The 11,735-nt window shown below is 46.5% G+C and overlaps 1 protein-coding gene across 1 annotated transcript; it reads left to right on the top strand.

Annotated features, from left to right (window-relative positions):
- Window positions 1–244: 244 nt before the first annotated feature.
- On the top strand, window positions 245–11,517 carry SEC11C (SEC11 homolog C, signal peptidase complex subunit). Its single transcript, XM_027525837.1, has 6 exons — window positions 245–445; window positions 3,339–3,448; window positions 6,258–6,407; window positions 8,339–8,458; window positions 10,604–10,661; window positions 11,316–11,517. Exons 1-6 carry the CDS (start codon window positions 359–361, stop codon window positions 11,367–11,369), a joined length of 579 nt encoding a protein of 192 aa, XP_027381638.1. The 5' UTR covers window positions 245–358; the 3' UTR covers window positions 11,370–11,517.
- Window positions 11,518–11,735: the final 218 nt, after the last annotated feature.

The following is an 11,735-nucleotide window of genomic DNA, read 5'->3' on the forward strand; positions in this document are numbered from 1 at the left end:
GTCCTGTCCCCGAGCTGCCCGAGCGACACGCAAGCTCCCCCTGCAGTTTCCTCGCAAGGGGCAGACGAGGCCTCTGAGCCCGCTCGCCCCCCGCCCGCGGAGCCCCGGGTCGACCCCGGACGCGGCGCTCGCCGCGCGGGACTCTGGGAGTGGTAGTTCTCGTCCTGCTGGCTCCCTCTGGCTGTATAGGCGGCCGAGACTCGCCGGACTACAACTCCCAGACGCCCAAGGGCGCCTCCGCTCGGGCGGCCGGCGAGGCCGGTGGGCGGGGCCGGGCCGGCGCTCCGCAGCTGTCAGCGACTCCCGGAGCCCGCCTGCTGCCTCGGTGTGCCTCCCCGACCCCACCGGAGACCCCAGCATGGTGCGCGCCAGCACCGTGGGGGCGCATCTCCCCGCGTCCGGCTTGGACATCTTCGGGGACCTGAGGAAGATGAACAAGCGCCAGGTGAGGACGGCCCGCGTGGGGGTCGCGCCGCGGAGCCGGGGTCCCGGAGGCCCGGGAGGAGGACCTCCTCACAGAGCCGCGAGCCGGCGCGCTCTCGCCCCGAGGAGGGCGCGGTTAGCGGAGCGGGGGGTGGCCGGGAGGGGAGCGAAGGGGACCCCGAGTGCGCGCTCTCGCCCTGACGGTGGCGCGGTTAGCGGAGCGGGGGGCGGGAGGGGAGGGAAGGGGAGCCCTGACCTGTGGACGTCAGATGTGGTTGAGGAAGCGGGGCTGGGGGAGCGGGCTGTCCCGCGAGGGACCCCGAGGGGCCCCCCGGTGGGCCCGGGGCCGGGCGTCTCTGCGGGGCTCTCGAGGCCGGGCGTGGGGTAGGCTGCCCGCGGGTGGGAGCGGCAGGCTCGGGGGGAGCGCTTCCGAGAGAGGGGAGCTGTCCCCCGATTCCTCCCCACCCCAGCACAGCGTCTCCCCTTCCCGGGGACTCAGGACCAAATGAGGCGCCTCGTGCGGGAGAGCGCGCCGGTCCTTCTCCGTCACTGTGGACCGAACCCGTGTTCCGGAAGGGCTTCCAGGGGTCCTCCCTAGTCTCCTTCAGACTCCCTGCTCTGGCAGCGCCTTGAATCTCGGAGACGGCCCGCTACGGGGTCTTCGGGCACCTGGGCTTCATCTCTCACCCCTCCTGAGAGGACCTCCGAGGAAGACTTCCTGCTTGCCCTCCCCTTAGCCAGCCTCCGTCTCCCTCTCTCTCTCTTTCTTCCAAGTAGAATTTCAGACGAGCGCAGTAGTGTTGCGGGGTTCGGGGACTTGCATCCTGTGAACGGGGCTGAGAAACCTGGTTGTCTCTAGGGGTGCGTGTCAGATGAATTCCTGGGAGCTTTTGTGATGAAGATGGGTTGCTGCAAGAGATTATCACTAGCTTGAAAAGCCAACAGCTAATGCCCTGAGCGTTGATGCTGTTACAAGAAAATCCTCCAGGAAGCAGTTGTTGTTGAGTCGCTCAGTCAGGTCCGACTCTTTGGTACCCCATGGGCTGCCACCCGCCAGGTTCCATGGAACTGCCCCAGCAAGAATACTGCAGTGGGTTGCCAGTTTCTTCTCCAGGGAATCTTCCCGACCCAGGGATCGAACCTGCATCCCCTGCACTGGCAGGTGGATTCTTTACCCCTGAGCCACCAGGGAAGCCAGCTCACCTCCCCCCCAACGCCCAACCCCAAGCAGAGACTTAATTAAGAATCTAAATTTAATTGGGTAGGCCTTTTAAATGTCTCTAAAACTGGTACCAATTATCAACTGCACACTGTCAGTGAAGGTCTTCTGAGGAGTGTGTCAAACCCTAAGTCGGTTTGCCTTTGAAAAGTTCTGTGTGTTCCCACTCTCAGTGATAAGCCCCATTAGTTTGCAATTGCCTACATTTTGCTAGTGTTCTAATTAAGATTCAAAAGCTCAAATCTGATGCCTCCTTGTACTTTTTTTTTAAGTTTTGTCTTTTTTCTTTTTCCCTCCAAAATAGCATCCTATGACACTCTTTCAGGCATGCTCGCTCCACCAGTCTTGGAGGCGGGACCTCCTTTTTCTGCTGCCCTTGCTTACTGTTAATTAAGGAAAGAGCCACATGCAAAAACAAGGACTCTTTGTTTCTGCAGTGAGGAAGAGAGGAAGAAAAACAGCCATTGGCATTTCTGCTGCCCCGCCAGTCACAATATCTGGTCTGAAATGTTTGTTTAAAACGCTGAGACGTTGGTTATTTCATCTTTGCTTGCCAAAGACTGAGTGTGGGCTGGGCTTGCTTCTAAACTCTGCTGGGGGGATTAAGTGCCAAGCATACAGAGTTGGTAGGCAAAGATGAACAAGAAAAGGCGCCAGTGTAATGTGGGGTGTGTATTTCCAATCAGCTTGTCAGTAGTTCCATCGAAATGACTTGTTTCTAGACGCCAGGATTTCAATTCTAGGCTTAGATAGTAGATCACTTAAAGGTAGGTTGTTAGAAAGGTGATCTGTGGTTTTGAAGCTAACTTGATTAGATTAATTAGTTTGTTAGACTTCTATATAATTGACTATTTTTAGCAAAGAGATGTCTTGCTCAAAGGAAATTTTTTTTTTTTTTTGAGGAATTGGTTTTACTTTCCCTCAATGAATTTTTCAAGCATAGACAGTCATACTGGAAAATACATTCTTAGTACATAGTCTTTATTAGGTAAGTGGCAAGATTGTATAATTTGTTTTGTTAGAGTGGAGCTCAGTAGTCTGAAAAACTGTATAAAATTGGAGATCTCTGTAGAAAACCATGACTTGGGCCTTTCCTAATCAGAGTGGCAATTCATAATGAAACAATGGTTGTTTATTAAATCCAGTAAGTCACGTGGAGCAGGTGGCCAAGTTTTTGAATGTGAGCTCCAGTGAATAACTTCTGCTTTAGACTGACGTGACTCAAAAAGTTGATTTTACTTTAGAAGCAATGGTTTAATATCTTATAGCCCAACACTTAATATCCATTCAGCACTCCAGTTTCCTTTTTTGGTCACCTGGGAATTTAGTTTCATGATGTGCTATTGACACTTTTGCCAAAGAGCTTTAAAAAATGGTATGTACCTTTAATTTTGTTCTCCTGTTTTCACTGACTACATCAGAATGCCTTAGTTATTTTAATTCACCTTTGTCCCCACTTTTGTAACCTTCACAGTCACCTCAAAGTACACACTTTCACTTTCCATGGTCAAAAATTGAAATTCTTCCTAATCTTGTAGTTTGTGTGAATGCGTTTCAATTCCTAAAGTCACTTTAGGGGAAAAAAAAAAAGTCCTAAAGCTTTTTTTGTTTTGATTTAAACGAGCACCTCTCCGACTTAGGGCAAGTGGGTGTTCTGCCGTGGTCCTCACTTCTGGTTTGCCCTGTTTTCTTCCAGCTCTACTACCAGGTCTTAAACTTCGCCATGATCGTGTCCTCTGCGCTCATGATCTGGAAAGGCCTGATTGTCCTCACCGGCAGTGAGAGCCCCATCGTGGTGGTGCTGAGGTGGGTCCCGCTGGCCGTCCAGCTGCTGTCGGCGACCCAGGAGCAGCATGGACAACCCAAGCTCAGTGTCTTAGTTGGATAAGCTTTAGAGTGTTCTTTATTGGTACTTGTTTTGAAAAGGTTTCTTTTTTTTTTTTTTTCTGGCTTTTGTTGAAAACTCTTCTTTATCAATAGACATTGAGGCATTTCATCATGTTGACCTCATGCTCCAGAGTAATATGGTTTACTTCTATCTTTTAATGTTTTGTGCTTCCCTGGTGGCTCAGAGGGTAAAGAACCTGCCTGCAATGCGGAGACCCAAGTTGGATCTCTGGGTCGGGAAGACCCCTAGGAGAGGGGAATGGCAAACCCACTCCAGTATTCTTGCCTGGAGAATTCCATGGACAGAGGAGCCTGGCGGACTACAGCCCGTGGACTTGTGAAGAGTCAGATGTGACTGAGCGGCTATCAGCTTCACTTTCAAGTGCCTGAAGATGCTAATATGCCTGAGATAGTTGAGTCTCCCTGAGGTGGGCATGGAGCCCCTTTGCTCTCTAGGGGAGAGGCAGGCTGTGGCAGTGCTGTGGGCAAGGTCAGAGCCGACCAGGGCAGGAGAAGCAGCAGGGCCCCTGGCTTCCTGTCCCTCCTCTGGGTCCTGCAGCCACGTGATGGGGACAGCCCCGGCCCTGGCTTCACTGGGCCGCCCTTCTGTGACTGGCCAAGGGACCCACTTCTAGAGATACAGCATTTCATAAACTTAGGAGCCTGAGGATGGCATAACTCACACACAGAGCTGAGGCGGGCTCTAACTCACTGGTGTTCACACCGTGCTCCAGGACTGCCGAAGGGCCAGGTGGATGCGTTAGGAGAGAGAAGGGGACCAAGCTCTTGGGCCCCCTTAGCCTTGCTTCAGTTGTGACAGCTCCACTTCTATGCATTTTATGTGATTATACTTTACCTGGTAAGATTTCATTTGAAAGAAGGATTTTAAGGCTTTTGGGAAAAAAAAGAAGAAATTAAACCCCTCAAATTCAGATGGCCCTGTCATTCCACAAGTAAGGTAGCTGAGGTCTAGTGTGGCATGCTGCTTCCATCTCACAGTTACTTCTGCAGAGCCAGGGCTCTGTCCGAGGTGCTCTGGCTCTTCTTCAGTCCGCAGACGTGCATGCAGAGATTGTTGTGAAATCGCAGCTTGTGGGGACTTCTTCTTCTTTTAGAACATCCTTTGTAAACTCTAAAGCAGTTTGGTTGGTCAGCATAAGCTGTTGACATCACAAGGGATGTGTGACCTTGGGGAACTCCCTGGGCCCTTAAGGAAAGCAAGTGTAAGTAGTTACTAGTCGTTTAAATGTAATTTAAACATTTCAAAGAACTGCGGTCCTAACGGGGCACCATAATGACTCTATGCCAAACTGCAGTGCACACTTCCTACCTCTCAGACTTGTTCGGGGAGTTGTTTTTTAAACAAACAAAACAACGAGGTCCTTGTTATCACAGACGGAGATGGTTCTCTTCCCACTTCGTGTCTTCAGGGATTTTGATGAAGTAAAGATGAAGCAGTAGATTAAGAAATTATCCTAACATTTTAACTGTCATTCTTTAAAAGAAAATGAAACCCTGAAGCAATTATGTAGTATTTTCAGAAGATGACGAGATGAATTTCTGTGTTGGGGGGACAAATAACTTTCTTTGTTGTCAGTCAGGCCATTAGTCAGTCGCTCAGTTGTGTCTGACTCTCTGCGACGCCATGGACCGCAGCACTCCAGGCCTCCCCAGCACCAACTCCCGGAGCTTGCTCAAACTCATGTCCATCCAGTGGTCTATGTTGGGGGAAGAAAAAAATTGTTTTTACTTAGATATCTGCTTTTTCTTTTCCTCTTAGTCTTTTCTATTTCTAGCTGTTTGTACCTTTTTAATTCACGTTTTCTATTTTTGATTGCTGAATCTATTACCAGACCTAGTGGCAATGGTTTCACTTAAAAATAAACCTCTTGGCAGTCCCCTGGTGGTTCAGTGGTTGGGACTGCAAGCTTTCATTGCCAGGGGTGCGGGTTCAGTCCCTGACCGGGAAACTAAGGTCCTGCAGGCCTCATGGCAAGGCAGTAACATACACCTTTTAGTAGTTGCAGGCCAGGCTCGGCTGCCTGCCCCTGGCTACCTGCCTCGGGTGCTGACAAGTGGGAGGTCAGCAGCCCTGGTGGGACAGGAGGACCAGCATCTGGAATGGCTCCTGTTGTGAACCCACGTCTTCCTGTAAAGCTCCCCATCTCTTCATTAGGCTGGTTCTTTCTCCCCCTTCCTGCCCTCAGCAAACTAACTCATCATTGGCTGTCAGACCCCTGTATTTAGGTATTATTTATTTTCTCATGCATTAAAACAAAGCAGAAGCACATGTGAAATGAGTTCTGTTTCGATGATTTCAGCTTCCACTAAATTACATACACACGACAGAATGCAAGAATGACCCTAGAGTATTAACCATAGTATTTGTATTGATAGATGTAAAACCCTTATAAGGCTAAAAATGGATTATTTACTTCAAGGGGTCCAGCTTATTCTTAGTTCTTTTTCCACCTAAACAAATCATCGAGGGGCCACTAATGCCCTTTTCATGCTCAAATCCGAGAAGAAATCGCTCCCTTTTCCACCGCTGTCACCTTGAGCAGTCAGATGGGAATCTCTGAAGCTTGTTTTATTGCTCATAGATTCTGCTTGACGGTTGGTAAAAGTTGACATTCCAAGTAGTATGTTTGTTAATATCCTTTGTGATTTGAAACGTTTGGCTGGTGAGCCCAGGGCACTTCTGACGTGACTTTGTGTTTCTTTCCAGCGGCAGCATGGAGCCAGCCTTTCACAGGGGCGACCTTCTGTTCCTAACGAATTTCCGGGAAGACCCCATTAGAGCTGGAGAAATCGTTGTTTTCAAAGTCGAAGGACGTGACATCCCAATAGTTCACAGAGTAATCAAAGTTCACGAAAAGTAAAGAGCCTTTACTTCTCTTTGATTTTATTTTGTAGACAAGACTGTGGACAGCTTTAGTGGTTGATTAGAAAGTAGCAAAACCACTGGATTACATTCCTAGTTTTGCCATTTAGTGATTGGGGTGACTTTGGACCTGTGACTTAACTCAGGCGGTGAGATGTGAATGTCAGTATTTTACCCACAGTAACCCCCAGGGTGAGTGTGAGAATGAAACGAACTGATATTTACTAAAGCACTTGACGAACTTGCTGTACAAGGTAAGGTGGAATGTATTCTTGCATAATATTACTTATTTGAAGGAATCTCAAAACAAAATCAAATCTCATGGTCACTGAGGATCATTTTGATAAGAGAATTACCTCCTGAAATGCAGAAAGCTACCTGTTTCTCTTTGTCACTATGGACTAACTGGCGTTCTCAGCAGTAATATTAGCCTTGGATGAATACAAATTCCTTTCCCCAGCCGGCCCCATGATTTGATTACTGCACATCCTGCGTTAACTCCACCCCTCCCCTCAGGACAGCTGTGCCTTTCCCTCAGACGTCAGTGATGACTTAATGGGACACTTCTTGGGGACCAGAAGCAATTGTTTCTAGCTCAAATGTATTGCTTCCCTGAAAGAGTACAGTCAGGTGATTAGTGGAAATGTTACATTTTATTTATTTGGTTATTCATTTACCTTTATGCATCTTAGTGCAGCCTTTTACTTGCATGCATTGTAGAATTAAAATTAGGTATGTGTATTAGTATATTTTAAACAATGGAGCATTGCTCCGTTATTGTGTGTGTGTGTGTGTGTGTGTGAGTCTGTTTCTGATAAGAGATTCTCATTCCATTCAGTAGTTCCAGGTGTTCCCCAGAGATATTTGATACTTAAGATATCCACTTCATTTGACTCTAAACGTTAGCATGACCCTGTTTCAGTTTGTGTTAATACACTGGGACTACAACTAGCATTACCTTGTTCATAGTACTTGATAACTTACAGGTGGAGAAATAGGCTCTGTCATGATTGTGACAGAACTTGCACCTAATTTTAAAACAATATCCAAAGATGAGAAGTTGCTCAAAACTGAGAAATAATGATATTTTTCTATAATTTACATGAATTGTGAGCAACAGCCCAGATTTTTTTCCCCTCTTAATTTCTTGTATAACCATGGCTGCAAATAAGCTAGCTCCCTTTGGCATGGTTTCAAATCTTTGTAGGCTTTTAGTATTTTATCAAATTACTTAACACATTTTGTCATTTGTCTTATTGAAAAATAGATCCTTTTAATAGTTCTATAAGGCTGTAATATTGTGTTTCTGGTGTCAGGGCTATGTAAGCCCCAGTTTACAATGTTTAAAACAATTCCCACCTGTCTCTAACACAGCAGTTTTGTGCCGTTCATAATTCCTGTTTGTTTGCAAACTGGATTGTATGCCACTCTGCTCAGTGGTGAAGGAAATAAGGCATTCACACATCCCACGTTTGGTAAGGAAAAGAAAGTTTGAGAAGAGCTAAGAGAACACTTGTGTTTGAATTCCCTTATGTTCAGATCTGTGTAATCTAGTACTCTATTCACATCTAGAGTCAAGAGGAATATAATCCATGTTAACCTGTTGGTCCCTGAGGACAAAGAATGGATGGAAATAGACTCCGGAGCTAATCAGGGCCTTCCTGGCACCCTGTGCTATGCCATGCATTTTGGTCAACAGGGGAACTTCAGTGTTTTTGAATTTAAGTCTACAAAATTGTCATTAGATCTGTGCTTGAGTTGAATGGTTGTCTGCCAGCAGGCATCTTAAGGCGAAAAAGACCAAGTCATGTTTGACTGCTTTTCTCCATGCCCACCCTTGCCTGTAAAGGGTAGGCCAAACTGACATTGTTCTGATGATACTGCACTGAAAATAATCTTTGAAAGGACCTTGTTTTGCTTTCCAGAGACAATGGAGACATCAAATTTCTGACTAAAGGAGATAATAATGAAGTTGATGATAGAGGCTTGTACAAAGAAGGCCAGAACTGGCTCGAAAAGAAGGATGTGGTAGGGCGAGCCCGAGGGTGAGTGAGGATTAACTTTTCTTTTAAGTTCCATAGAATATGCAGAAACCAGAAAAATATTTAGAAACAAAGAAGTCAAATGTAGAGGTAAATGGAATCGTTCATTCCAAAGATGATATGTCAGGAGAGTTGTAAGCAGTTCTACTTTATCTTGTGAGGAGTAAACGAAGCTCAGAACTGCCCGAGGACCTGAAATCTAAAGCTGAATGCCAGTATTCTATCTATATCATGGATTCAATTCTATTTTGGAAATAAATCCTCACCTGGAGATTAGTTACTTATACATTTTAAGTAATTAGAAGTAATCCTTTCAGAAATAACCACTGTTTAACACTGTGGCGAATGTTCTAGGTATTCCTTGTACCTATATAGATGTGTGTGTGCATACATAATATATAATTTTACGTAAGGAGTTTTATTTTTTCACCCAGCAGGAAGTTGGAAATCACTTTCTGTGCCAAATCTATCCCTATGTCCTTTTAAACAGCTGCATGCTGTTCCTCTGAGAATTGTAACTTGTCTCACTAGTCCTCTTCTGATGGATATTTAGATTGTTCCCCTGAGTTTTCACTACTAAGAAAAGTTCTGTGATCATATTTTTTTTTCATACCCATCTTTGCATCATTGTTCTAGCCATGAGTTCTGCTTCTGATTGACACAGCAGAGCCTCTCCTCTTATTAAATACCCAAAAAGGTGATTCTTCCCCTCTCTCGGTGGCCCTTTTTCTGATTAACCCTTGCTAGAAATACCCCTTTCATCAAAACCCCGCCTGCTGTGTAAGGCTGGAGAACACGGGTGACCGTTTTCTAAGATGCAGCTTCACTCATCAGCGTATGGTTGGAGGCCTCCTCCAGCCCCTTCTCCCCCTCTGCTCACGTTCTAATCGCTTTCACTCTGCCGCGTTTCCTCCTGAACATGTGCAGGAAGGTGAGGGGGGCCTGCGGCTGGCCAGCCCTGTGTTTTTAGACACTCCGGTGAGAGACTGTAGAAGTGAGAGGTTGGAGCTGTTGCATTAAGCAGGCTGGAGGGTACCAGGAGGTGTTATGTTTATCATCAGTGACATGATGGAGTCTTGGGTCAAACTGATTCTGTATTGACATTGATTTTGTCAGCTGCTGCTAAGTCACTTCAGTCGTGTTCGACTCTGTGCGACCCCATAGACAGCAGCCCACCAGGTTCCCCCGTCCCTGGGATTCTCCAGGCAAGAGTACTGGAGTGGGGTGCCATTGCCTCCTCTGGATTTTGTCAGCGATGTCATTCATTGGCTGGTTTCTGCTGGCTTATTATCTCTGGGATCATAGTCATGTTTGGGTATAAATGATGTAATCCACATTTGCATTCACTGCCCAACCAGCTTGTTTGTTGCATCTGAAAAGTGCTGTGCAATGAAAATGATGGGGCTTCCCTGCTGGCTCAGGTGGTAAAGAAACCACCTGCAGTGTGGGAGAGCTGGGTCCAATCCCTGGGTTGGGAAGATCCCTTGGAGAAGAGAAAGGCTACCCACTCCAGTATTCTGGCCTGGAGAATCCCCGAGGACAAAGGAGCCTGGCGGGCTACAGTCCATGGGGTCGCACAGTCGGACACGACTGAGCAAATAAGCACAATGAAAATGATGAGGATTCCTTCAGTTACAAACCACTTATTCTTGTGCTGTCAAAGGTCTCTCTCTCAGCAGTTTACATATAGGTTGTCTGAATCTTCAGTTCAGTCCAGTCGCTCAGTCGTGTCCGACTCTTTGCGACCCCATGGACTGTAGCACACCAGGCCTCCCTGTCCATCACCAACTCCTGGAGTTTGCCCACTTCTCTACTAAGAAAAATCAAGAACTTGCTTTGTGAAAGTTGCCAGTTCTGTTGTACAAGGGGCTCACCTATTTTCATGCTGTTACAGCGGAGTGCAGCAAGACAAGACACGTAGCATCTCCTCCTGCTGACTTGCCTTCTTAAAAAATCGTCCTGGCTGTTAGCTCTGCTGCTTTTTACTAATAAAGCCTTTTGAGACAGCGGTGCATGTTGCTTTTATGGCCCCAGTCAGTGGTGTTCCCGAGGAAGGCTTTGCCCTAATGCTGATTCATAGTGTCTTTAAGTATTACTATCATATTACAAACACTGTTTACATTTCTGGCTGTTTATCCCACAATTTAGGTTTTTACCATATGTCGGTATGGTCACCATAATAATGAACGACTATCCCAAATTTAAGGTAGGAATTTATTTGTATGTCTGTATTTTTAAAAAAAAATATTGGCGCTTTTACATGTGCAACTGTAGAGATGCGGTCTGTTTAAAATGTTTTGCTGGCTAATTCGTCTGCAGAGTATGTGCTGTTAACTACAAGTAATCATTTAAATTGTAAATTTTAAATTATTGAAAGCGGCTACTTCTACCTTTTATGTTTGTATAGTGTTTTCTAAAATGGCAGCTATATATTTTTTGCTTTTTATTATGCACATCTTTAAACATAGGGAAAAAGTAGTACAATAAGCCTAGTAATGCTTATTTCCCAACTTCAACAAGAATAGTATCCATATTTGGTTTTTTTAATCTCTTGAAACACAGTAGGAAGCCCATGCAGGAATGGGCAGCGCATTGCTGTGTTTTGGGCGTGTGGAAGCCTATGCAGGAATGGGTAGCGCATTGCGGTGTTTGCTGGGCGTGTGGTCCTTGGGCTGTCAGTGTGCTGGGGTGTGCATTGCCGTGTGTTGCCGGCAGTGCACTAGGAGACCAAGCTCAGGGAAGAGGCCATCCTTTGGCTCTGCGTGGCCCAGCACTGACCAGACTGGATCTGAACACACTCACAGACCAGGTTCATTTGTAGACCTGTGTTCACACATTTTCCACTGTGTTTTCCCTACAGTATGCTCTTTTGGCTGTAATGGGTGCATATGTGTTACTGAAACGTGAATCCTGAAGTGAAAGGCAGTTCCTGGGACCAGACTGAAAGAAATTTTGTTGAAGAGAAAAGTTAATATATTTGAAATGTTCCACTTTCTGTATAAAAGGAAACGGCGTGGAGACGTCTTGTCTTGTTCGAATAAATGATTCATCAGTAAAGATTGCTTTCTTTTGTGGACTCTGATTCACGTGTGTTCAACCTCTCTGCCACTCACGATAATCGGGCTGAACCCAGCTTGAGGGTCTGCAGCGCTTCAGGAACCGGGCAGGCCGTCTCTGGGCCTGGCTGGCTGGGAGGACAGAGCATAGTCCAAACGCGGTACAGTGGTCACATCTGGGTTTTAAAAAGACAATTCTCCTTTACTGTAGCGTCCTGCTCCTG

The sequence above is a fragment of the Bos indicus x Bos taurus genome, chromosome 24 (assembly GCF_003369695.1).
Source record: "Bos indicus x Bos taurus breed Angus x Brahman F1 hybrid chromosome 24, Bos_hybrid_MaternalHap_v2.0, whole genome shotgun sequence".
Taxonomy (NCBI): Eukaryota; Metazoa; Chordata; class Mammalia; order Artiodactyla; family Bovidae; genus Bos; species Bos indicus x Bos taurus.